Raw genomic sequence first — 27,781 nt, 5'->3', positions numbered from 1 at the left:
TCCGTTTGAATTAGCTCACAGCACTGAGCTCTGGAAATAACCAGGATGTCATTCAGCTCACTAGACTGGCTTTCATTTAATATATACAGCTGCAAATAAGTAGTATGTCATTTGGCACACAGACTGCTTTTTGTTTAGTACATCCATAGAAACATAGACAATAGGTGCAGGAGTAGGCTATTCGGCCCTTCGAGCCAGCACCGCCATTCAATATGATCATGGCTGATCATCCACAATCAGTTCCAAGTTCCTGCTTTCTGCCCATATCTCCAGATTCCGTTAGACCAAAGAGCTAAATCTAACTTTCTCATGAAAATATCCAGTGAATTGGCCTCCACTGCCTTCTGTGGCAGAGAATTCCACAGATTCACAACTCTCTGGGTGAAAACATTTTTCTTCATCTCAGTCCTAAGTGGCTGACCCTTTATTCTTAACTAATTCTATACAGCTAATTCTTAACTAGATTCTATACAGCTAATCTAGCCTCAGCAAAATCATTACTCTCACCCTTCCCACTACACGCTCCAGACGAAACGTGAGGCTGAACACGCCACCATATTTGTTTTATGGATAAAAACGTTCACATATTATACTTGGGCTGACACGCTGATTGAATCCTGTTTAGAAAAGTATTAGTACCTATCTAATGTTTCTGATTAAAAGATCCAGCTTGCCAACAGGCCCTTTGGCCCACTGAGTGCACGCCAACTATGCAGCGAAGGAAATGGGCATCGTTTCGGGCCGAAACGTTGCCTATTTCCTTCGCTCCATAGATGCTGCTGCATCTGCTGAGTTTCTCCAGCATTTTTGTGTACCTCCAACTATCGATCACCTCGTTCACACTCGATCCATGTTATTCATAGCAAAAGGATCTGAGTATAGGAGCAGGGAGGTTCTACTGCAGTTGTACAGGGTCTTGGTGAGACCACACCTGGAGTATTGCGTACAGTTTTGGTCTCCTAATCTGAGGAAGGACGTTCTTGCCATAGAGGGAGTGCAGAGAAGGTTCACCAGACTGATTCCTGAGATGTCTGGACTTTCATATGAAGAAAGACTGGATAGACTCGGCTTGTACTCGCTAGAATTTAGAAGATTGAGGGGGGGATCTTATAGAAACTTACAAAATTCTTAAGGGGTTGGACAGGCTAGATGCAGGAAGATTGTTCCCGATGTTGGGGAAGTCCAGAACAAGGGGTCACAGTTTAAGGATAAGGGGGATATCTTTTAGGACCGAGATGAGGAAAACATTTTTCACACAGAGAGTGGTGAATCTCTGGAATTCTCTGCCACAGAAGGTAGTTGAGGCCAGCTCATTGGCTATATTTAAGAGGGAGTTAGATGTGGCCATTGTGGCTAAAGGGATCAGGGGGTATGGAGAGAAGGCAGGTACAGGATACCGAGTTGGATGATCAGCCATGATCATATTGAATGGCGGTGCAGGCACGAAGGGCCGAATGGCCTACTCCTGCACCTATTTTCTATGTTTCTATGTTTCTATCCCCTTTCTCGGCCACTCCTTACACACTAGGGCCAACTTCGAGAGGCCAATTGACCGGAGCACCCAGTCAAAACCCACGCAGGTCACAGGGAAACATGCAAACTCCGTACAGCCAACACCCGTGGTCACGATTGAACCGGGGATCATCTTGTGCTGGAAGGCAGCAACTCTACCGCTGTGTCACCGTGCCTCGCCTACTAATCATTGTTACTAATTCAGCCTGAGATATTAATTCGACAAAGTCCTGCAGTTATACCCTCAGGCTGAGATGTTCAAACACAAAAATGATTTACTTTTGTACCAGGTATGACTTCATCAATGAGATTGTTTTTCTTGATGCCCGTTGACTCAGTTTCACCATTAAATCACTCCTGGGCCCCACCCTATTGCAGACCTCCATTCTGCTGCTTCCCACATACACTGTCTCACCCCTCACCACTCTGTTTCCAGTTATGGATGAAGATCATGCATCTGCATCATTCACTGATGAGGTGGGGAAGGGGTGCTTTCATAGATCAGAAACTTCACAGGGCCGACCACATTCATTCTGGGGCTACAAGGGTAGGTCAGGGACTGGATGTCATAAGGTCATAAGAAATAGGTTTCGGCAATTTGGCCCATCAAGTCGACTCCGCCATTCAATCATGACTGATCTATCTCTCCCCCCTCACCCCATTCTCCTGCTTTCTCCCCATAACCTCTTACACCCGTACTAATCAAGAATCTATCTCCTTAAAAAAGAGGCCTTAAAAATATCCAGACTTGGCCTCTACAGCCATCCGTGGCAAAGAATTCCACAGATTCACCATCCTCTGCTGACTGAAGACATTTCTCCTAATCTCCTTCCTAAACGAACGTCCTTTAATTCTGAGGCTATGACCTCTAGTTCTAGATTCTTCCACTATTGGAAACATCCTCTCCACATGCAGTCTATCCAAGCCTTTCAATTATCTGTATGTTTCAATGAGGTCCCCCCTCATTCTTCTAAACTATCCCATAATGAGAGGTTCACCTCCTGAACTCGAAGACCTCTCCCCAGTACTTTTTCACTTTTAACAGGTCCACCATGCAACTGATTGTCCGAGACATCCTTTAATCCAGCCAAAGTGATGAGCATGTTGAGTGTGGAGCACATTCTTTTGGGTCGTGTGCCTCCGTCCTGAAAGAGTTCAGTGTGTACTTCTTTGATAAAATGTGAATTCCTTATTTGAGTTTAGTTTTAGTTTAGTTTAGTTTCACTTCAGAGACACTGCGAGGAAACAGGCCCTCCGGCCCACCGCGTCCGCACTGACCAGCGACCCCCGCACACTAACACCATCCCACACACAATAGGGACCACTTACATTTACACAGAGCCAATTAACCTACAAACCTGTACGTCTTTGGAGTGGTGGAAGATCTCGGAGAAAACCCACACAGGTCACGAGGGGAACGTACAAACTCCGTACAGACAGTACCCACACATAGTCGGGATCGAACCCGGGTCCTGGGGCTCTGCCGCTGTAAGGCAGCAACTCTACCACTGCGCCACCGTGCCACCCTCTGCTTTCTAGCAGTCTATGGTGCTTTAGAGACATGGGAGAGGTATAATTAGTGGGTCGGAGTTGTATTGTTGAATTATCATGACATGACTGTTGGTCCGGCAAAATTGATAATCCGGCAAGGCTCTGGAACCAAGGGTGCCGGAAAATCAGTGGTCTACCTGTGTTTTAGATTTCTATCATTTACGTGTACGTACAATGTTTTTGCTTTTGCCTCTACCTAGATTAGATGAAGAGAGAAAAAAGACACATACAGTAGTGGTGGAGTAACTCAGCGGGTCAGGCAGCATCTTTGGAGAGCATGGATAGTTGACGTTTCAGGTCGGGGTCCTTCCGCATGGTCCTGAACCCGAATCGTCACCTATCCACGTTCTCCTGGGCCGCTGCCTGATCCGCTGAGTTACTCCAGCACTTTGAGTCGATTTTTTGGGGGGTAAATCAGCATCTGCAGTTCCTTGTTTCTACATTGGATGAAGAGAATGCTTGTGTGTCATCAAATCCACGTCTTTAGTTTTGTCTTGTCACCTTTCTTCATTTTATCATGAGGGTGTGCTTTTATAGGTCAATTGGCCTCAGTAAAAACAGAAATGGCCCCTCTTGTTGGGAATGGATCTGAAAGTAGGATAACGTGGAACCAGTGTGAATGGGAGATCGATGGGCGGTGGGCCGAAGGATCTGTTTCCATGCTGTATCTCATAGACCCTCATAATGTGCTGCATTGAAGTGATACCCACATCTGTCTATAATCTAATTGAATGAACACATATTATTCTGACACATGCTGAAGTGGCCTAACTCTGTCATGCGTTGCTTGGTTGTGAGCAAGGACAACATTTGGGCAAACAAACTCAATTTCAACAATTCTGTTTTCCCTTACGAATATCTCATAACTTCATAAGTGATAGGATCAGAATTAGGTCATTCAGCCCATCAAGTCTATTCTGCCATTCAATCATGGCTGATCTGTCTTTCCCTCTTTACCTCATTCTCTGGCCTTCTCTTCATAACCCGATACCCATACTAATCAGGAATCTATCTCTGCCTTACAAATATCCATTGACTTGGCCTCCACAGCCGTATGTGGCAATGAATTCCACAGATTCACCACCCACTGACTGAAGAAATTCTTTCTCATCTCCTTCCTAAAGGAACGTCCTTTAATTCTGAGGCTATGACCTCTCCATCCATTCCACATAAGATTTTAAAGGTTTTCAAAATTCACCACGAACGCCAACATTTCAGATATAGTTTGATATAGTCCAAGCTGCTGGCTCACATCATTTAACCTTTTAAGTGTTACAAGTTGAAGGTAATTAACAATCCACATGCACAACATTTTATTCCTACATGCTCAAGTCTGAACATGAATCCTGTCACTTCAAGTACAAATTGTGAGTTTTCAGATTCATAGGTTCACCAATGTTCAATGCACTCAATGACTTTGTTACTCTTCTCTGCTTCATGGTTATGGGGAGAAGGCAGGAGAATGGGGTTCGGAGGAAGAGATAGATCAGCCACGATTGAATGACGGAGTAGACTTAGTGGGCCGAATGGCCTAATTCTACTCCTATTCCTTATCACCTTATGACCCTCTCATCAAGGTAAAGCTATGTAAGTTAAGTAAAATTACTGCAAGAATTTCATTGTACCGTTTCAGAACATATGACTTGACTCTTAACGTTTATGCCCTGTAGATTGTGACATCAGGGGCCTCAAAACATGTGGAGCTTTAGAAGTTTGCCTACCGCGTACACAATTCATCTCAGGATATATGTGTGGGAAGGAACTGCAGATGCTGGCAGCCAACATCATCAAAGACCCACACCTAATGGCCACACTCATCTCACTACCCCCATCAGGAAGAAGGTACAGGAGCCAGAAAACTGTAACGTCCAGGTTCAGGAACAGCTTCTTCCCTACAGGAACAGGAATATCCACAGTCATCAGGCTATTAAACATGACTACAACAGACTATTATTGCTATTGCACTATATTTGTTTATTTATTGAAAATGTGTGCATGTGTATATGTACACACTGAACTGTTTTTCTCCAGTTATGTACTATGTTTACATATTCTGTTGTGCTGCAGCAAACAAGAATGTCATTGTCCTATCTGGGACACATGAAAGTGAAACACTCTTGACTCTTAAGGGAGGAGTTGGAGGAGGGAATGTTTGTCTGTGACGGAACCTTTGTGGGGAGCTGCAGGAGCCGGGGAGGGAGGGGGAAGCGCACCGCCGCGCCGCCGCCACAGGGACATGGCGCTGCCCGAGCAGGAAGCCATCCGCGAGTTCGTGACGGTGACGGGCGCCGAGGAGGAGCGGGCCCGCTTCTACCTAGAGTCCGCCGACTGGGACCTGGAGGTGAGGAGGCGGCGGGGGGGATGGAGGGGGAGGGAGAGGGCGGGGAGGATGGGGCCGGGTCCCGGCCTCAGGCCCAGGGACAGGGAGCGCACCGTTAAATGGCGCCGGGTCGCGGCCGCTCGGCTCAGCTTTCAGTGTGACTGAGGGGCCGGGTGTAGCCGCCCCAACCCTCACCTTCCCCCCACACACCCCCCCTCACCCTCCCCCCACCCACCCCCCGCACACCCCCCACCCCCACCCACCCACACACCCACACCCTCAACCCACACCCCTCACACCCCCACACCCCCACCCCCCCCACACACCCCACCCCCCACACACCCCTGCACCCACACCCCCCCCCCACACCCCCACACACACACCAGCCTTCACCCTCACACCTCCTACCCCCCTCACCCCCATCCCCCACACACCCACCACCTCCCTCCACCCCCCCCCACCCCACCCTCACCCCCCACACCCCACCCCCCCCCTCACCTCACAACCCCTCATCCCCCAACCTCACCCTCACCCCCAGCCCCTCACATACCCCAACCTCACCCCTCCCCATCCACGCTCCCCACACACCCACACCCCCACACCCCTCCCTCACCCTTCCCCCCACACATCCCTCACACCCACCCCTCACCTCCACCACACCCAACCCCCCACCCTCGACCTACACCCACCGACAGACCCGCCACCCCTCTCCTCCACACCCCTCCGCACCCCCCACCCCCCACACCCACCCCACACACACCCCCCCCCACCCCTCACCCCCAACCTCACCCACACCCCCAACCTCACCCTCACCCCCACCCCACACACCCACCCCCCCACACCCCTCACCCACACCCCTCACCCCCAACTTCACCCCACACACCCCTCCCCTCACCCCCACCCCACACACCCACCCCTCACCCCCACACCCACCCCTCACCCCCACCCTTTGCCAAGTGACCATCAAACCCCCCTTCAAACTCCAACACAAAATGCTGCAGGAACCCAGCAGGTAAGGCAGCATCTCTGGAGAAAAGGAATAGATGATGTGCTTGGGTTGGAACACTTCAGACTGACAGATAGAGGTGGTGGGAAGTGAAACTGGAAGCAGGAAATTCCAGCAGAGGCCGGAATCTTCAGTAAAACACAAAGTGCTGGGGGAATCCAGCGGGCCAGACAGCATCTGTGGAGAGGAAATGGACAGGGAACATTTGAGGTCTTCAGTCTGAAGAAGAGCCCCAACCCAAAGCATCACCTGTCCATTTCCCTCCGCAGATGCTGCCTGACTTGCTGAGTTAGACAATAGGTGCAGGAGCAATCCATTCGGCCCTTCAAGCCAGCACCACCATTCAATGTGATCATGGGTGATCATCCCCAATCAGTACCCCGTTCCTGCCTTATCCCCATATCCCCTGACTCCGCTATTTTTAAGAGCCCTATCTAACTCTCTCTTGAAAGCATCCAGAGAACCTGCCTCCACCGCCCTCAATATTCCAGCATCTGCTGTGATTTCTCGCCTTTAATTTACTTCCCCCCCCCCCCCCCCCCCCAATCAGTCTGAAGAAGAGTTCCATGCCGAAACGTCTCCTATTCCATAACTCCAGAGATGCTGCTGGTATTTGTATCCCACAAGAGCTGCTTCTTTTGCCTTGCAGCTCGCAGCATTATTTATTTCTATGTAGTTTCCCAATAAAGTCTGATGCCAGTCTCAATTGCCGAGTTCTGTTGCAAGTTGTGTGGGGGGAGAGGGGGAATAATTTTATGTAAATTGCATATTTTGCTACGTTTTTCCAATTACACACTTTATTCTTGCTCTATTTATTGCCCCCTATTTCCAGTTTCGTGTAGATGGGACGATTATCTCGGCCAAATACTATCATGTTCTTGAAGTCATCTCTTGATTTATCTTTCCCCAAGAGAGGAGTTCCACCCTGTTCACTTGTTCTGATTGTTACAGGGTTGAATTACCAAGATTATTCTGTGAAATCTCTGAAACAACTGCTGTGGCTGTGTATGTAGTTTAATAAGATCATGTGACAGGAGTAGAATGAGGCCATTCGGGCCATCAAGTCTACTGCTCCATTCAATCATGGCTGATCTATTTCTCCCTCCTAACCCCGATCTCCTGTCTTCACCCCATAACCTCTGACACCTGCACTAATCAAGAATCTATCTATCTCTGCTGTAAAAATATCCACTGACTTGGCCTCCACAGCCTTCTGTGGCAAAGAATTCCACAGATTCATCGCCCTCTGACAAAAGAACTTCTCCTCATCTCCTTCCTAAAAGAACATCCTTTAATTCTGAGGCTATGACCTCTGGTCATAGACTCTCCCACTAGTGGAAACATTCTCTCCACATCCACTCTATCCAAGCCTTTCACTATTCTGTATATTTCAATGAGGTCCCCCTCTGATTCTTCTAAACTCCAGTGAGTACAGGCCCAGTGCCAACAAGCGTGCATTCTGTGCACCTCCTCTGGACCCTCTCCAGAGCTAGCACATCCTTCCTCACATATGTTGTCCAAAATTGCTCACAATATTCCAAATGCGACCTCACCAACCCCTTATAGAGCCTCATCATTACATCCCAGTAAAGGGACATATCAGCCTGAGGGGGGTGCTTTGGTCGGCAAGGGCACACCATACAGAACTTCAAGCAGGAATCACCTTTGCAAACTAAAAAAAACACTGCTGTAAAGACTAATTGTGTTGTTGATCACTTAGATGGCATTGGATGGATGATTAGAACATCATAGTGTATTGCATATTATCATATGCAAGCAATTGTAATAGAATATAGAACAGTACAGTACAAGAACAGGCCCTTCAGCCCACAATGTCTGTGCTGAACATGATGCCAGACCAACTCCTATCTTCCTGTGCATAATCCATTCCCTGCAAATCCATTTACCTGTCCAAAAGTCTCTTAAATGCCAATACAGTATCTGGCTCAACCACCACCCCTGGCAGTACGTCCAACACACTCGCCTGCCTCTGAGTGTGTGTTCAAAAAACCCAACTTGCCCCGCACATCTCCTTTAATTTTGTTGCGAAAATTAGGTTTGATGTAACTATTGTAAAATACAAACTGATTACTGGTTAGCTTTTCACTGTACCTCGGCGCCCATGACAATAAACTAAACTCAAACTGATCAAAAATTTGAAAGGTTCATCCTCAGCTCTTTAGGCCAAAACCCATTTAATTCCCAACTGCTGGATCCCAAATTTATAAAATGGCGCGGCCGTCCTCTGGTCAATGGTTGTGAGTGCGCATTGAAAATATTTATCCTGACCGAACTGTGCTGCTGAACCAAAGGAAGATTCCCCGAACGCCAAAAATCTGTTGGAACATGGGTTGAAATTGTAAACCAATCTCTAATTGCCCTCACAAGGGGATACCAAAATGAGTAATACCTTGAAGTTGGACACAAAAAGCTGGAGTAACTTAGCGGGACAGGCAGCATCTCCTTGAATTGCTGCACTCTGTGTGGTGAAGTCGTTCCCAATGTGTTGTTGGTTAAAAGAGTTTGGATGCGTTTTGACCCAATGCTAATAGACAATAGTTGCGGGAGTAGGCCATTCGGCCCTTCGAGCCAACACCGCCATTCAATGCGATCATGGCTGATCATCCACATTCATGAATGAATGCAATTTTAATTCCAGGTCAGGATAACAATGAAAGTACTAAGGTACAAATGAGGAGAAAGCAATATTTGAATACTTCATGGGGCAAAAATTAACAAGGGATGTCACATCGTTTTTCAAAATTTACAATGTTTAAAAGTTGAAAGCGTTCTACAATAAAGGGTTTGAACTTGGAAACTGCAGAATAAAGGGGAAATTTTCAAGATATTTTAATTGGTTATTAGTATATGGCATGCTTTTCATTAATTTATGAATTCTAAGAAGCCACAGGAGAAATTGATAAATATTTGAAAAGGCAACATTTTACAAGCAAGTAAATAAAAATAGAATTGACAGTTTAAATTGTAAATTGTTTCCTTATTTGCCGTAGTTTCTATGATTTCCTCCCTTTCCAAAAATTCCTTGTATCTCTAAACAAGAAAAAGTATTGACGATTAATCTAAATAACATTTTTGAAGAGAAAAACTGAAAATGGTGAGAAAGCTCAAAAGAACGTAAAACGAAGCTGTAGCTGAAAGAAATGTGCGATGTAAACCATGACTATTTTGCAGAAATACGGTTGCAGAAATGCCCATATTTTTAAATTACACTCTTTTCTGTAAATTTATGCAATTCATAAAATTTCTGGTAAAGAAACGCTGCCCTCACTATGACTGGAACTGGAACAGAGTTTTACAGAAAAGTTTTAGACTGTTTGTCAGGAAACTCATGAAAAGCGAAGATAGACAAAATATGCTGGAGTAGCTCAGCGGGTCAGGGAGCATCTCTGGAGAAAATGGAGAGGTGATGTTCTGGGTTGGGTTCCTTCTTCAGAAGGGTCTGAAGAAGGGTCTTGACCCAAGACGTCACCTATCCATTTTCTCCTCCGATGCTGCCTGACCCGCTGAGTTACTCCAGCATTTTGTGTTTTTCTTTGGTATAAACCTACATCTGCAGTTCCTTGTCATTTCGTTAAAAGCAAAGTTGGGCCACATTAATCGAAGCTCCATCCTGTTCTCTTCTGGTAATGACTCTTCCATTGCTGAGTCACACTGACCCATGTACACTTTGGGATTTAACCCCATGGCATCAGCTGCCTTCTGGTACCTCGATCAACGAGCTGTTCCTGTTAGTCCAGGGTGTTTGAATGTAGTCGGTATCATAGGTGAGCTGTCCTTTACTTTGACTCAGTATCACAGCTTCCAACGAAGGTCACTGGACAAAAATTAGCAACAGAAACCATAGACAAGCTTTCTTTTTGCTGGTGTACGACAAAATACAAACAATTGTAGCATCCCTTTGCGACCATTATAAGCTGAAGTTAGCTGTCTTGCATACATAGCACTTTGATTCAATGAGCATCTGGTTTAGTGCATGCTGACTTTAAAGGATGAATCATTATATCTTGAAAGTCACTTAGTCTTCACAACATAATTCTTATTTGAAAATTGTCTTATTTAGTATAGGTAATGCATATTTTCTGTGTAAGAGAACATTTTGGAGTGTGATAAGCCACATGGTGATTTCTGCTGATCTCTTTTCCAATTGTTGGGCTATGATTAGTATCTTGGACTTTATATATAAAGAAACAAAAGCAATAATGTGGAGGTATCCTCTATGAAACAAAGGTTCGGCTGTGCTGAATACTGTGCTTAATTCTAGGCACCTATGATTGTGAACAGTTTATAAAGGAATTATTAACATGACCTCATGGAAAGGGACTATCATTGCTTGGACATGCTGGAAAGACTCGGGTTGTTTAAGGGCCTGTCCCACTATGGCGACCTTATTGGCGAGTTTAGGGGAGTCTGCACTCGCCACAAGCTCGCAGCATGGTCGTAGGTGGTCTCTGGTATGTCTCCTTCATGGTCGAGAGGAGTTCCCGCAAAGTGGTTACTCAGTTTGGTCGAGGAAAAATTTTCAACAGCTGAAAAATATTCTGTGAGTTAAAAATTGGTCAGCATGGAGAAAATCGATACTTTTGAACTCGTAGTGCAGTGTTAGTGGGGTCGCCATGTCGTTGTAGGTAGTTCAGGTAGCCGTAGGTAATCTCCTTTGCTGACCGGGCATTTTAATTGGCTCATTGGGGGGAAAAAAAACGTAAGCACGAGTTTTCAGGACCAAGGAAAACCGACCGGTAATGTTAAATGCCCGCTAAACTTCACAGCTGTGTATCTCTGGCTTATTAAAAGTTGTCTGGCTTTTTAAAAGAGTCTCCACTCCTTCTTACCCCTTCTCTCCCGCTCGCGGTTTTTCAGGCGAGTGCCCCCGACTTTGAAGGTCGCAGACAGTTTGCTGAAAAGTCGCGTAAGTGGGACAGGTCATTTAGTTTAGAGATACAGCGCGGAAACCGGCCCTTCAGCCCACCGAGTCCGCAACGACCAGCGACCCCCGTACATTGACGCTACCGTACACACGCACTAGTGATAATTTACATTTATACCTAGCCAATTTACGTATAAAACTGTATGTCTTTGGAGTGTAGGAGGAAACCAAAGATCTCGGAGCAAACCCAGGCAAGTCGCGGGGAGAACGTACAAGCTCTGTACAGACAACACCCGTAATCAGGATCGAACCTGGGTCTCTGGCGCTGTAAGGGAGCAACTCTACCACTGCGCCACCGTGCTGCCCTTCACCAAAGATACTATACGTTGAGGGGTAATTTGACCTGCTGAGGTTCATGAAGGGCCTGGATGAAGTATATTTGGACGGCACAGTGGCGCAGCCGTAGAGTTGCGGCGTTACAGCGCCAGAAACACATTTTCGATCCTCGCTATGGGTGCTGTCTGTACGGAGTTTTACATTCTCCCTTTGACTGCATAGTTTTTTTCCAGGTTTTCTCCGATTTTCCTCCCACATTCCAATGACATGCAGCTTTGTGGGTTAATTGGCTTCTGTAAATGATCCCTAGTGTATAGGATAGAACTAGCGTAGGGGTGATCGTTTGTGGGCGCTGACTCAGTGGGCTAAAGGGCCTGTTTTACATGGCGCATCTCTCAACTAAACTACAACAACATTATGTCACTGGTGAAAGATTAAGATCATTTGGTCAAAATTAAGGTAATTGGCAAAAGAAGGAAAAGATAACACAGGATAAAACATTTTCACCCACGGTATAGTTATGATGTGAAAATCACTGGCAGAAAGGGTGGTGGTAGCAAATTCTTAAAAGTTGTCTCTTTTAAATTTTAAGAAAAGTGTATGTGTGGTGAGGAGAATTTGCATGGCTGTATCTTAGTACCAAGGACTTCAAATTGCTGTTATTGGTTTGATGGCATGGATGGGCTCATTCTTGATACAATGATTTTTGGCTTTAATTGCTAATGTACTACTGATTTATAGTTGCTGGACTTTGGACAAGGTTTCAACTGTGCAGGATTTTCTCATCACTTTGCCTTTGTGCAATGCTGGCCTCGTAATATTGGGCTGTTTGATCCAAGGAATCATGGATGCTCTGATTGTAGACACGTCATCTGCATTAAACCAGCATCTGCAGTTCTTTACTACACATGGATGCTCTGATGCCAGATTTAAAGTAAAACTGGTGATTTAACAAAAAACCCAATTGCAATAAGTTAAATTGATGCTCCAAGAAAGATAATCCACTTCTGTGCTTCTCCTTGTTTGCAGCTGGCTCTAGGCAGCTTTTTTGAAGAAGGTGGTGATGATGATGTTATAACCCTTCCTCAGCCTGAATCCAGCACCAGTTCCAGAACTGTGCCAAGGTGAGAGTATTATCGTCTTCTCATGTCATTCTTTATTCCATCACTCGCACATTATTCTCTTCTATCTTCTCTTTAACCATTGATGCTTATTGAGGTATTGATATGCCACTGTATCTGCTTTTTAAATAGGTTTGTGGAATCATGGACGTTGATATAGGAGATCATTTTGTCCAAAGTATCTATGCTGATCAAAATACCCTTTGTCTTCATCCCAATTTCCTGCTCTTCTCCCATAGCTCCGCTGTGTTCACCACATACTTTTTAATGGTGATCGCGTTTTCTGTTTCTGATACCCTTTCTCGTAGCAAAGTCTAGATTCTCATGGCTCATGGAGTGAATTAATGGTTTCCCCAACTCTGCTGCAATCATTCCACTGATATATAAATAAATAAATAAAATAAAAAGTAAAAATAAATTTATTATTATTATACACAATCTATGCATTTTAATTATTGACTTCATTGATTAAGAGAACATTTATTTTTCTCTATCTTTGCTACTTGTGTATCTCAATCAAATCTTCCCCTCAGTCTTTTTTAAAAAATCCTAAAGAAAAGAACCTTGGACTCGAGAATCCCTCCATGTAACTACAATTTTCCAGTCTGGGCACATCTTCAAATCTCTGCAGCCTCTCTTGAGCTGAAATATTCTTCGTGAGACGTGCCCAGAATTGTACGTGGTGTTTGAGCTCTAGTCTAATTCATCATGCCCCATTTGCTTTTGTATTCTGTGCCTCAATCAATGAAGGCAATTAGCTGTATACCTTCTTAACAATCTTTTATCTTTTTGTCCTGTGATCTTCAGAGATTTGTGGATGTGCACTTCAGGATCCCTCTGTCCTATATTTCTTATAACTGCCATTATTTCTGGGGGGTTTTGATACTCAATGAGTACTGAAAGATTAAATCCAATATTCTTGTTTCTGTGTGGTGGCTGAACATAGGAAATTTGTAGTGGCCACATAACATGTTTAATCCTTTTGCTCGCTGGTATTACAAATGATGCCTATCTATAATGAAAATGGCTATGATTTGAAAATGTTTATTTCTATATCTTATGAACCTTGCTTCCACCGGAACATCAAATATTTAAAACTATTCTCTTCCCACACCCATTAGCAAAGTTAAAATCAACATGAAACATTAATCAGTTGCTTTTTTGCCATCTGAACATGTAATCTACAGCAATAAATTAACAGGGAAATGTTTAAAACCGTCTCAATTCGTTATTGCCTACAAACCATGTTATGGGCAGCTTTGTGATTTTAATTGTATTATTGAGGCTGAACAACACAATTTGACACCAGAATTTACATCAACACGTGCAGTATCAAATCTATGTGTTGGTTCTCCCATCATTAGGAATACGAAAGCTAATCGTAATTTAGTTGGTTATCTGCCTTAAAACAGTTCTTCGTGACTCCATGGATGAAGTACACAGGATGTGAAGAATTCTCTGATTTAGCCATTGTAACAGAGTGGGAGTGCAGGGGAATAATGAGGACAATAATTATAGTCATAGGGCTCTTCCATTGCAGCAAGTTGCCTTACTGAGCTGGCCCCACTTGCCTGCTCCTGCTCTATATCTCACAAACTGTTCCCATCGATGTACCTGTACAAGTGTCTTTTAAATGTCATAATTTTACTTGCCTCTACTGCTTCCTCTGGCAGCTAGTTCCACACACGCATCGCTCTCTGTGAAAAACTTTCCCCTCGGGTCCCTTTTCAAATCTTTCCCCTCTCACCTTAACCCTATGCCCTCTAGATTTGGACTCCTCTAAACTGGGGAAAAGGCTGGGTCTATTCGTTTTATCTATGCCCCTCATGATTTTATAAACCCCTCCAAGGCCGCCTCAGCCTCTTATGCTCCAGGGAAAAAAGTTCCCAGCCTATCGTTCCTCGTGACTCAAACCTTCCAGACTCGTTAACATCCTAGTAAATTGTTTTTATTACCTTTTTGTAGTTTAATAACATCCTTATAGCAGGGCAATCAGAACTGTACACAGTGCTCCAAATGTGGTGATACTAGTATATTGTACATTTGTAACACAATGCCCCAATTCCTTTTCTCGGTTCCCTGACCGATGGAGACGAGCATGCCAAAAACCTTCCTTCCCCTTTCTAGCTGTGTCCTCATTTTCATGCAACAATGTACCTGCACCCTCCAGGTCTTCCTGTTCTACAACACTGCCCAGGGTCCTACCATTACTGTGTAAACCTTGGCCTGATTTGTGTTATCAAAATGCAACACCTCATATTTGTCCAAATTAAACTCTGTTTGTTATTCTTAGCTCCTGCTGGAATCTTGGATAACCTTTGTCACTGTCCATTATATACCTTTAGAAAGGAGATTAGGAATTTATTTAGCCAGAGGGTGGCAAATCTGTGGAATTAATGACAACAGATGGCAGTAGCGACCAAGCTATTGGGTATTTTTAAAGCGGAGATTGTCAGGTTCTTCATTAGTAAGGTGTCAGAGGTTACTTGGAGAAGGCAGTAGAACAGGATTGAGAGAGTGGTGCAGTGGTAGAGATGCTGCCTTATAGCGCCAGAGACCCAGTTTCGATCCTGACCACGGTGCTGTTTGTACGAAGTTTGCACGTTCTCCCTGTGACTGTGGTTTTTCTCTGGGTGCTCTGGTTTCTTCCCACATTCCAAAGATGTGCAGGTTTGTAGATCAATTGGCATCTATAAATTGTCCCTAGAAGGTATGATAGAACTCGTGTACGGGCGATTATTGGTCAGCTTGGGCGTTGTGGGCCGAAGGGCCTGTTACCACGCTGTATCTCTAAACTAAACTCAAGAGAAAGATAGATCAGCCAGGATTGAATGGCGGGTAGATTCGATGGGCCGAATGGCCTAATTCTGCTCTGATGACTTATGAACTTAACCATCAATTATAGTGCCATTTCCAAACTTGCTAACTATGCCACCTGCATTCACAGTAAAATTGTTCATATAAATGTCAAACAACAGTGGTCCCAGCACTAATCCTTGTTCGATTGCTTTTATATTTCCTTTTATAATGATATCTAGTTTGGTTTTGACTTTCATTCTACCTTAACTTTACTTTCTGCAGCGGTCGTCACCTTTACACCTTCCAGATTAGTTTGCTGTTCCATCCAGAAAGAACTTTGATGTGTCTCGTTTCAAATGTCCTCTTTAAATCAAAGTACATCGCGCTATAACCCACAAAGCTTCGTGAGCTATGGTATGATGTACTTTGATTTGTTTAAAAAAACATTTTAATCACTAGAGAATTGTCAGCTACTAGGCTGACTGAAAGCTTGTGGGAATATGGAACAAATTTTCAGCCACTTCAAAAATAAACCCCATTTAATCCAGCCAGATGTGATTTAAGCCCATTGATTTAATAGTCCAGCTGCAAAAGAGCTACAAGGAAGAGAAATGTGTGTTGATCTGCGGTAGATTATATTTATACTGGATTGAACTCATTTAAGAGCAGTAAGCAGTTTACAATATATATGCGCCCATTGTGAATCGGGTCAGAGTAGTACTAGTAGCATTTTTATATTCACCTCTAATATTTCATTACTGCTTTATAAGAGCCTACTTATTTTGCTACTGAATAAAATAAATAAAATCTGATTTTAATATTTTTTTTTTTCCTGTGTGTCGCTGTTATAAGTGTATCATCACATCATTCACTGGTATATTATATGGTTGCCATCCGTGCATTAGTTAACTTCATATCCTCAGAGGATTAGTTTATTGTTGCATACACCAGGGAGTAATGAAATTCCTTGCTCGCATGATGCTCATCGAGTAAACAATATACATGCGGTAATGATTAATACAACAATGAGTTCAAGATCATAGAATGGTGCAAAATGGAATTATATTATATTTTTGCCTCCATCACAGTGAGGAGGTGCTTGGTGGACTCACTGTGGTGGATGTTAATTTGTGTTTACTGTCTGTTCTGTTGTCTATTATTGTATGTGTGACTGCAGGCACGAAATTTTGTTCAGACTGAAAGGTCTGAATGACAATAAAGGAAATTCAATTCAATTCAATTCAATTATACAACATGGAAACAGGCCCTTCGGCCCATCTCATTCATGCTGATCAAGATGCTCCATCTAAGCTTGTCTCATTTGCCCGCATTTAAGTGTCTTCTAAATGTTGTTATTGAGTGCAAATTCCAAGGGTTTTGAGGGTCAGAGTGGAGGAAATGTTATGACCAATTCTAACTGACCAATTCTAACTAACTTATAATTGCAGTGAAGTCCAGAAGCCAGTTGCAGATGGAGGCCTCAAGGTCAAGGTCCAGAGCTTGTTTACAATTATGGTTGAAGGTTGAGCTGCAGTTAGTTAATAGCATCTTGACATGGCTGTTCTTATTGCAAATGTTATCCAGGACAGAATGTGCATTAGGGAAGGCGTTCTCCGTAGACCTTTTTTTCTTGTATATGAATTGTTGGGGATCCAGATAGTTTAGATTAGTTTGGAAATACAGCAGGAAAACAGGCCATTTAGCCCACCAAATCCATGCTGACCATCACCTTGCAGAGTTGAACTAGTTCTATGTTGTCCCACTTTCCCATCCACTCCCTGCACACTAGGACAATTTTACAGAGGCCAATTTACCTACAAACCCGCATGTCTTTGGGTTGCGGGAGGACACTGGAGCACCCTGAAGTATTCACAGGGAGAACATGCAAACTCCATGCTGACAGTACGTGAGGTCAGGATCGGAACCCGGAACCCATTGTGTGTGTAAGATTGGCCCATTACCAATCTTTCAATGCACTTCATTGACGTTGGAGATTCTGGGTGGTTGTCATTGGGGCTGTAGTTGTTGAGACAGGTCACTCTATTTTTCTTGGGGACTGAAATGATGGAGGTCAGGAGTGCTGGATATTGCTCACTGAAAGGCGGGTGTGTACGTGATTTAAGCCATTTATTTGATAAAATTAAATGCAGATAATCAGAAGCAATTTAATTTATGTAACTGATGCAAAGGGTCTCTTATAATTTCAGTGACGTCCGAGTAACCTCGTTCAGAGATTTGTGGAATGAAGAGAAAGATGACGATGATGATGAAGGCCAAAGGTCTGTAAAACTTTATTTCGCAACATATTCTGACGTTCTCTGATGCACATGAAAATCCTGCTTTTGAAACCGATGTTGTCATATCTAATAAAAGGAAGTGTTGGATATACTCGCTAATCATATAGGATGCCTGTGGGAAGTGATGCTGTTTGGTCTGCTGAATACCACCAGGTTGTTCTGATTTTCCTTTCCAATTTTCTCTGGAATATACGTTTTCATGTTATGTCTTGTATACAGACAGCGTAATTGAATAGATACCTGAGATGAAAATATTACCGGGCCTGGGACTAATTAGAAAGCACTACTGAAGTGTCAACATGGATTTGTGCCTCTATTATTTTATGATTTCTGCAGTGAGTCCAAAGGTAGTCAACACATTCTCTGACAAGTGTCTGATTATGTTTTAACTACATATTAGACCGTTGCTGGCTTTGATTTGTCTTTTTGCATACCTTTCATTCATTTGTTTCTTTGTACCTTTTCATATCTCTCGTTTCCCCCTCTCCCCTGACTCAGCCTGAAGAAGGGTCTTGACCCAAAACATCACCTATTCCTTTTCTCCGGAGATGCTGCCTGATCCACTGAGTTACCCCAGCATTTTCTGTCTATCTTTGGAGTAAACCGGCATCTACAGTTCCTTCGTACATGTGCGGTCTGGCAGTCTCCTGTTGGATTCCCTTCGTATTTTGCGAGATAGTCACTATTAACTTTCACCACTCATAGTGTGCTCAACCTGATTAGCAAATATGAATGGAATAATGCATCTTTAAAAGTTTAACCTGAAGGGGTTTTTAACTTAAAATTCAGTGAGGTTGGGAGCTGTGCTCTTCTGAAATGTGAGAAGATGCTAGTTTAAAATCGATGTTAGCTTGCGTCTGCAAACGTAATGAATCGGCAATTGAGGTGGCAGCAGGGGAGCAGTGACTGCTGCACTGGTACTGAGTGCATGCCCTCTAATGCAAACCAAGGCTGACATGGAGGAGAACTGAAAATGACTCCTGCTTAATTTGATTGTATGCACATCAATAATTTCATTTGCAAGCAACATGAGGAGAAAACCACTTGTTAAAAAAAATACTTTTGTGGGCCTTAACCGAACAGGTATTAAAAGACGCAGATGAATATATTTTGAGCCAAACCCCAACCCTTTTAAAAATAAACAGTATTATGACAAGGTGCATATTGTCTTAAATTTAACCCATGTTTCTTCTTGATGGTGCCAAAACTGTAATGGAAGCATGGTTAATTCATTATTTTTCGGCCTAACATTTTTTTGGTATAGGCTATGCAGTAACAATAAAGTGCATGGAGAAATTGGAAACCTATGATTTGTATTTTCTAACCTTCGTCTACTTGTGAATCATAAATTCACTTTGCAACCTTAGGATATACTGAAAGTAGACAGAAATGCTGGAGAAACTCAGCGGGTGAGACAGCATCTATGGAGCGAAGGAATAGGTGACGTTTCGGATCGAGACCCTGCTTCAGACTTCTTCATAGATGCTGCCTCATCCGCTGATTTTCTCCAGCATTTTTGTCTACCTTTGATTTTTCCAGCATCTGCAGTTCTTTCTTAAACATAGGATAAACTGCAAAGTATCTTCCCTAATGTCCTAATAAAATATTGATTTTTACAGTGCAATGCTATACATTTCAATGACAATAGATAACCCTGAACAGATTTCCAGACTGCTTTAGTTCACTCGGCTTCAGAATCAGCAGGTATTTTCATATACTCTGAGGGTGTGTGGGAGGTATGGAGAGAGAGAGAGACACTGGATTTGTTATCCCCTCCTATTCACCTAAAGCAATTTCTAGTGAACAATAAACAATCCTTTGATGAAGATAGCAAGTAATATATAATTTGCTTTTCTGGAATTTTCCTTTGCAGTCGCTAAAATTATTATTTTCTCGAATGCATTCTGTATTGTATGGGCTGCATGTTTTTAGCTCAATGTGTGGAGGTCAGGTTGGGTTTTTTAAATGTTATAACACGCATGCATTGGAATGTTAGGAATTGGAAACAAACACTCTTTTGCAACAGCATTATACATGTCCTCGTTTTAAGTGCTGTTATGAGACATTTTATTTATTTTTTCATGAATTAATGGTGCTTAATGAAGGATCATAAGAATGTTGGCATTTAGCTGCACTGGGAAATATTAATTGTCGAATCCTGCACATTCTTTAATGCCGATAGAGGTGGTGCAGCGGCAGCGTTGCTGACTTACGGCACCAGAGACCTGGGTTCAATCCTGACTAAGGGTGCTGTCTGTACGGAGTTTGCACGTTCTCCCTGTGACTGCGTGGGTTTTCTTTGGCTGCTCCGGTTTCCTCCCACATTCCAAAGATGCGCAGGTTTGCAGATTAATTGGCTTCTGTAAGCCTGTAGGATCGAACCAGTGTACGAGGATCACTGGTTGGCATGGACTCGGTGGACCGAACGGCCTGTTTCCACATCGTATATCTAAAACTAAAACAACAACTAAATATTTGGCACCCGCTGAATATTTGTGGCTGTTAAGGCATAGACGAATCCTATGAGGGAAATCATTAATGAGTAGCAATTATATCGTTAGAACACACAACAATTTGATTTTCTATGTTATCAGTATGCAATGAATGATTATATTTCTAAGGTTTTATGCCGGTGGCTCTGAAAGAAGTGGGCAACAAATTGTCGGTCCTCCAAAAAAGAAAAATCCTAATGAAGTTGTAGAAGACCTTTTCAAAGGAGCAAAGGAACATGGTGCAGTTGCTGTTGAACGAGCTGGCAGAGGTCCTGGAGAATCCAGTAAATCTAAGGTGTGCACGATATCAGAGTGATTTACAGGCTTGTGATTAGTAAGGCACTTAATGTAGTAAGTGTACCAATCTCATATCAAATGCTAATTTTTATAGCTATGATCAATTACATTCCTGAACTGGACTGATACCTTCCAATAGTGAAGTCTTAGAAACAGAAACTATGTGCAGGAGTAAGCCATTGGGCCCTTCGAGCCAGCACCGCCATTCAATATGATCATGGATGATCATCCACAATCAGTGCCCCGTTCCTTGGTATTGGGGTTCTTAACTTTAGCAGTTTTTCTTCCAGTTATAATTGTAGAGGTAAAAGTGCTTTATTATTTTGCAGTTACATTTTTAAAACAAATTTCAGGAATTATGTTTTAAAAATGTTCATAATACCTCTGAAGTTTAGTGCAGAACAGGATACATACAAGAAAAACAAATTGGACTCTGAATGCTGCAGAGGTTGGGAAAAGCCCAACAAATGAATGCCCACTGTTTATGGTGGCACAGTGGTGCAGCTGGTAGAGCTGCTGCATCACAGCACCAGGAACCTGAACTTGACCTTGGGTGGTGTCTGTGTGGGTCCATGTTGATGTTTGTGCTACATACAAAACTCAACCCTTTGTTTTCCATTCAACACTAATGTATCCCATCGCTGCTTGTAAATTCCCCTAAAGACAGTGATTTTTCACCACTCGGAATAAAAGATTTTCTCTAAAACATCCCCAATCGATTCATTAATGACTGACTTGTATTTGTCCTGATTTTATTGACATGGAAATGCCCCAAATTTACCCTTTCAAACCCCTTCATAATTTCGGTAAAAATCTATCTATCAAATCTCTGCTCCGCCTTTGCCGTTCTGGAAAAAAAATATTTTTATTGATATCTGGATTGGTATCATTCTATTGAATCTTTTTTTGTTGTCATTTCTTCAATATGGAGATTCAAACTGTTCACAAGTGTATCTATTTTTATCTTTTATTTTCAGGCAAGGGTTGCCTTTGCACCAAAATTCTTGCTGGATATTGCAGTCAGACTTTATCCTTAAGCACTCACTCCATAGGCGGTTCAATCTGTTCTGGAACCCCTGTCAGTGTAACGCCGCTGAGACCAGATGTAGAACCTCACTTCATAATGTTAACGGAGAGTGATCAGTGCCACACTACATGTTTTTTCTTTCACTGTTGGCTCACTGGATTTCCTGCAGCTGCACCCTGGTATCAATGTGTTTGCTTTCAGTTTCAGTTTCAGCTTTGCTGCTCCTGATGTTATCTCCGTAATTTAGAAAGTTAACGAGCTGGATCTGCCTTGAATTAAAAAACTCATTTTTTTAATTGCCAAGCTGTGCAACTTAACTTCTGTGTTTCCAAAAGCCGTTCGGTGGTGGTGGTTACCGTTTGGGAGCGACCGAGGGGGAGCAGTCTTCATATGTAACGGGGGAGCGGAGATCAGATGCGGCACAAGATGTAAGTCTTAAGAGAAGATGTATAATGTCCTCAGTATAACCCAAGTTTCTGTTTGATAGTGACAAAAGTGCAATGGAAGTATGGTTCATTAGTTTGGTATAAAATGTCAGGAATAAGCTACATAGTAACAATGGAGAAACTGAAACCTATCATTTGTATTTAGTTACACAAAAAAGCTGGAGAAACTCAGCGGGTGCAGCAGCATCTATGGAGCGAAGGAAATAGGCAACGTTTCGGGCCGAAACCCTTCTTCAGACATTTGTATTTAGACATCAGTTCATTTGTATTTAGTTGTTTGAGAAGGAACTGCAGATGCTGGTTTAATCCGAAGATAGACACAAAAAGCTGGAGTAACTCAGCAGGACAGGCAGCATCTCTGGAGAGAAGGAATGGGTGAAGTTTCAGTTCGAGACCCTTCAGACTGGTTAGGAATAAGGGAAACGAGATATAGATGGTGATGTGGAGTGATAAAGAACAATGCATCTTTGTTCACTTGTTAAAATTCCCTTTGCAACTTGAGGAGAAACTGAAAAGTTCCTTTAGTTTAGTTTAGTTTATTGTCACGTGTACCGAAGTACAGTGAAAAGCTTTTGTTGCGTGCTATCCAGTCAGCGGTAAGACAATATATGATTACAATCGAACCATCTGCAGTGTACAGATGCATGATAAAGGGAATGTAGTGAATAACGTTTAGTGCACTATAAAGCCAGTAAAGTCCAATCAAAGATAGTCTGAGGGTCTCCCAACGAGGTAGATAGTAGTTCAAGATGGCTCTCTAGTTGTTGCCAGTCTTGCTAACAATTTTCCTAATGTCTTCCCTTAGGAATTTTTTTAGTGCAATTGTATATATTTTAATCTATTGTAATTTTAATGACATAACATGACCCTGATCAACTCCCAGCCTGCTTTAATTAGAACTTGCCTCAACCACCTCCTCTGGGAGTAAAAGAAAGAAAAAACCCAGATACTATCGCAATGTTTAAGAAACATTTAAACAGTTACATGGATAGGATAGGTTTAGGGAGATATGCACCAAGCGCAGGCAGGTGGGCCTAGTGAAGATGGGACATGTTGGTCGATGTGGGCAAGTTGGGCTGGTGAACAGTATTCATGCTGTATGTCTGTGATTCTATATTTCAGGCTTGAGAATCAGCATGTTTTTTCCACCTATTAGGGAGGTGGGGAGGAGAGACTCAAGATTTATTCCCCACCCCTTTTCACCTGAAGCCATTTCTAGTGAAGTACATAGTTTGCCTTTGAGTCACGTGGACACCTAACCAGATAGCAGTAGCAGGCCTTCCCTGAAGGAATAAACCACTTGGTTTAATCATGGGCTTAACTTTGATCCCATGAACTCTGGGTTGCTATAACTACAAGGCTAATGTGTGCTTGTAAACAGGAGGAGAGAAATTAGTTGATTCTGATCAATAAGTAACTTAAAATAACTATTAAAATACTCTGAAGCAAGTTCAAATATTAAGAACCTGGAGATAGTTATATTTCATTCGTTTAGTGAAAATGTTATTCCTCAAAGTAGAAGATTAAGTGGTATGTTTCCAAATACTTGCACTTTCTGAGCATTATATTAAACATTCTTGCGTTCTTAAATTGCCAACATTATTGCTGGTAAGTTTTGAGGTAGATCAGCTATAATTAGACAGTTTACATGGTACAAATTTCCGGTGTTTACAGAAGGGATTGGGTTTTTTCCATAGAGACCATCAACGATTTGGATTGTACATTATCTAAAAATATATATTTTGTCAAATTCTGTATATTTTTGCATTTTATTTAACAGGTTCATGTTATACTGAAGCTTTGGAAAAGTGGTTTCAGTGTTGATAATGGTGAGCAGAGAAATTATACTGACCCGACAAATGCTCAGTTTTTAGAAGCTATTAGGCGAGGGTAAGTGGCTTTTTGCTTGTGTTTGGTTACGTATGTGTATGTTAGGATTTTATTTTCTGCCTTAATGTTTGTCCTTGTGCAAAGTAACTTCTCTGAGATAAAAGCACAAAGTGCTGGAAAAATACTCGGCAGGTCAGTTAGCATATGTCAGGTAGGGTATGGACATTGAAATATGTGATGTTTGACAGCATCCTGACCTGAAATATCATCTTGTCTATTCCCTCCACAGATGCTGCCTGACTTGCTGAGTTCCTCCAGCACTTTCTTTTGCTCAAGATTCCAGCATCTTCACTTTCTTGTGTATCCAACTCGTCTGAGATAATTGGTTGTAGATAAATTATGAATGCAGCAGCTAATTTCTTTTAAAGCTGACTAACGGTTAAAACATGGAAATATTTAACTTGCTTTTGGTTTGCTAGTTGGATGTAACTTGCAAAAATGTGACACCTGGTGGACATCCTTGAGACTGAACTCATTGTTAGTAGTTCATCATGTTGCCACTGGAGGCATGAATTAATGCACAGCAGAGTTATCTCATAATCTGATTCTTTGAATTGGCCATTGGAAGTGGAAGTAACTATTAACTAAAAATAGGCTGCAAGCAGTGGATGCATTAAATAACTGTGAACAGTTTTAGGATTTTGGTATAAACTATGAAGTAGCTGACAGCGGCTCTCGGATTTTGATGTAATCTAAGTTTAGAGGTACAGTGTTGAAGCAGGCCCTGAGTCCACGCCGACCAGCATTCACCCATGCATTGGTTCTATCCTACACATTAGGAGCAATTTACAGAAGCCAATTAACCTACAAACCTGCACATCTTTGGAGTGTGGGAGGAAACCGGAGCAGCCGGAGAAATCCCATGCAGTTACTGGGAGAACGTACAAATTCCATTGAAATAAACAGCATCTTTGGTCAGGATTGAACCTGGGTCTCTGGCACTGTACGACAGCAACCCTACCGCTGCGCCACCGTGCCACCCTAAGTTTGAGCAAAGAAGTTCAAAGTATCTGTAAATAACAGAAACGACAATAAATGGTGTTTCATTTGTTTTATTACCACTGCAAGTAACCGTGCTATTATTTATTATTACTTTGCATGGAACATCGAGTAAAAGGAAAGGTAAAATGTTTAGGTAGGTCCACATTTAAATCTATTGGAGTGAGTATCTCTTTCTTTTGCCTCTGGCAGTGAGATTCCGCTGGAGCTGCGGAGATTGGCTCGAGGTGGGCAGGTGAACTTGGACATGGAGGACCATCGCGACCAAGACTTTGTGAAGTCAAAGGCAACATTTAAGGCATTTGGAGGCGAAGGTCAAAAGTTGGGGAGGTAATGGCGATAAATTGCTCACGTTTCTTACAAAGTCAATAATTTAAACACTTTTAGGGAGATTAAATGTTAAAGACAGCATAAATTGCCACAGCATGTCTCTGCAGAAAGTCTACTGCAGAATAATGTTGTATTTTAGTGTAACTTTCTCCTTACTTCGAGAAATGGAGTAAGTTGATGCTGTAGCTGTCTCCTGGTTGATAAATCGGCAGCAAGTTATAGAGAATTACATGGAACTAAAGTGCTTGGACAACACTGGTCAGCTTTACGAATTGCACCAATGCATTTGGGGTAAATCTCAAATATGACAAAAGAAATTCTTTCTCCTCCCAAGTTCTGATTAAATCTTTCCCCTCGCCTTGAATCAATGTCCTCGAGTTCTTTATTTCCCCACCCTATGATTAATCTTTTCTCATCTAAAAGTCCACTATCCCTTAGAAATGTATCCAATAATTCCCCCCCCCCCCCCAAATAGTCAAACTAGTTGGCCTATAATTAATCTATCCACTTCGACCTTTTTAAAGCAGTACTCAACTCCACTCCTGTAGTCAGGTATACCATTTCCATCTTCCCAAATCCTCCTGTTTTCTTCTGTTTAGGAATTGTCAAGTTGTAGGCCCCGCTAATCTGATCTCTAGCATATTGCAGTTCTCATATAGCTTCTGAGGAAAGACACAAGATACTGGAGCAGCTCAGTGGGTCAGCAAGCATCTCTGGAGAAAAAGGATGAGTGGCATTTTGGGACAGAACCTTTCTTCAGACTGAAGAGAGGTTCCGACCCGAAAAGTTACCCATTCTTTTTTTCCAGAGAAGCTGCCTGACCCGCTGAGTTATAGAGAATAGACAATAGGTGCAGGAGTAGGCCATTCGGCCCTTTGAGTCAGCACCGCCATTCAATGTGATCACGGCTGATCATCCACAATCAGTTCCCCATTCCTGCCTTCTCTCCATATCCCCTGACTGCTATCTTTAAGAGCCCTATCTAGCTCTCTCTTGAAAGTATCCAGAGAACCGGCCTCCTCCACCCTCTGAGGCAGAGAATTCCACAGACTCACAACTCTCTGTGTGAAAAAGTGTTTCCTTGTCTCCATTCTAAATGGCTTACTCCTTATTCTTAAACTGGCCCCTGGTTCTGGACTACCCCAACACCGGGAGCATGTTTCTTGTCTCTAGTGTGTCCAAACCCTTAATAATCTTATATGTTTCAATAAGATTCCCTCTCATCCTTCTAAACTCCAGAGTTTCCAAGCCCAGCCGCTCCAATCTCTCAGCATATGACAGTCCCGCCATCCTGGGAATTAACCTTGTCAACCTAGGCTGCACTCCCTCAATAGCAAGAATGTCCTTCCTCAAATTAGGGGACCAAAACCGCACACAATACTCCAGGTGTGGTCTCACTAGGACCCTATACAGCTGCAGAAGGACCTCTTTGCTCCTATACTCAACTCCTCTTGTTATGAAGGCCAACATACCATTCGCCTTCTTCACTGCCTGCTGTACCTGCATGCTTACTTTCATTGACTGATGAACAAGGACCCCCAGATCCCATTGTATTTCCCCTTTTCCCAACTTGACGCCATTTAGATAATCTGTCTTCCTGTTTTTGTTACCAAAATGGATAACCTCACATTTATCCACGTTAAACTGCATTTACCATGCATCTGCCCACTCACCCAACCTGTCCAAGTCACCCTGCATTCTCATAGCATCCTCACAGTTCACATTGCCACCCAGCTTTGTGTCATCTACAAATTTGCTAATGTTACTTTGAATCCCTTCATCTAAATCATTGATGTATATTGTAAATAGCTGCTGTCCCAGCATCCCACTAGTCACTGCCTGCCATTCTGAAAGGGACCCGTTAATCCCTACTCTTTGTTTCCTGTCTGCCAGCCAATTTTCTATCCATGTCAACACTCTACCCCCAATACCATGTGCCCTAATTTTGCCCACTTATCTCCTATGTGGGACCTTATCAAATGCTTCCTGAAAGTCCAGGTACACTACATCCACTGGCTCTCCCTTGTCCATTTTCCTAGTTACATTCTCGAAAAATTCCAGAAGATTAGTCAAGCGTGATTTCCCCTTCCTAAATCCATGCTGACTCGGACTTCCAGCACAGTCCATCATTGGTATAAACCAACATCTGCAGTTCCTTCCTACACATTTTGGCTCGTCTCAGAAGAAGTGTGGTTAAGTTAATGCCAACATCTAAACAGAACAAATAAGAGATTGCAACTAAAGACACCCCATATCTTTAGTGTCTCTTCAGATTCCAGGAAGAAATTTGATTTGGATATAGTATTTCTTTTCAGTAAGCTCAGTATATGTGCCCTATGTCGTCTCATCTGATGCCTGTTATTGGAAAGTTGCATTTGCGCTCAGTTTAAGTCCAAGGAATGATCTGTTTTTATCAATTTAACTATTGCGCTCTGCCCCTTTCCTGACACCTTTTAAAGCTGTAGAGGAAGGA

At 42.8% G+C, this 27,781-nt stretch overlaps 1 protein-coding gene and 1 long non-coding RNA gene across 2 annotated transcripts in view; one reads left to right on the top strand and one right to left on the bottom strand.

Moving 5' to 3' along the window:
- Nucleotides 1-316: 316 nt before the first annotated feature.
- On the bottom strand, nucleotides 317-26,462 carry LOC116986189. Its single transcript, XR_004415434.1, has 3 exons — nucleotides 26,429-26,462; nucleotides 8,073-8,076; nucleotides 317-434 (listed from the first exon to the last, which is right to left on the bottom strand). It is a non-coding gene; the product is annotated as an uncharacterized LOC116986189 (long non-coding RNA).
- LOC116986188 (NSFL1 cofactor p47-like) overlaps nucleotides 5,242-27,781 on the top strand; it is a 31,313-nt gene continuing 8,773 nt past the window's right edge. Inside the window, exons 1-7 of the mRNA XM_033041464.1 lie at nucleotides 5,242-5,404; nucleotides 12,640-12,734; nucleotides 17,738-17,809; nucleotides 20,449-20,614; nucleotides 21,979-22,071; nucleotides 23,870-23,979; nucleotides 25,171-25,308. Of these exons, the coding sequence (XP_032897355.1) occupies nucleotides 5,300-5,404; nucleotides 12,640-12,734; nucleotides 17,738-17,809; nucleotides 20,449-20,614; nucleotides 21,979-22,071; nucleotides 23,870-23,979; nucleotides 25,171-25,308 (779 nt within the window). The 5' untranslated portion in view covers nucleotides 5,242-5,299. The remainder of the gene's footprint in view (nucleotides 5,405-12,639; nucleotides 12,735-17,737; nucleotides 17,810-20,448; nucleotides 20,615-21,978; nucleotides 22,072-23,869; nucleotides 23,980-25,170; nucleotides 25,309-27,781) is intronic.

The sequence above is a fragment of the Amblyraja radiata genome, chromosome 23, assembly GCF_010909765.2.
Source record: "Amblyraja radiata isolate CabotCenter1 chromosome 23, sAmbRad1.1.pri, whole genome shotgun sequence".
Classification (NCBI taxonomy): Eukaryota; Metazoa; Chordata; class Chondrichthyes; order Rajiformes; family Rajidae; genus Amblyraja; species Amblyraja radiata.
The sequence above is the reverse complement of the archived record's forward strand: the minus strand, read 5'-3'. Positions and strand labels throughout refer to the sequence as shown.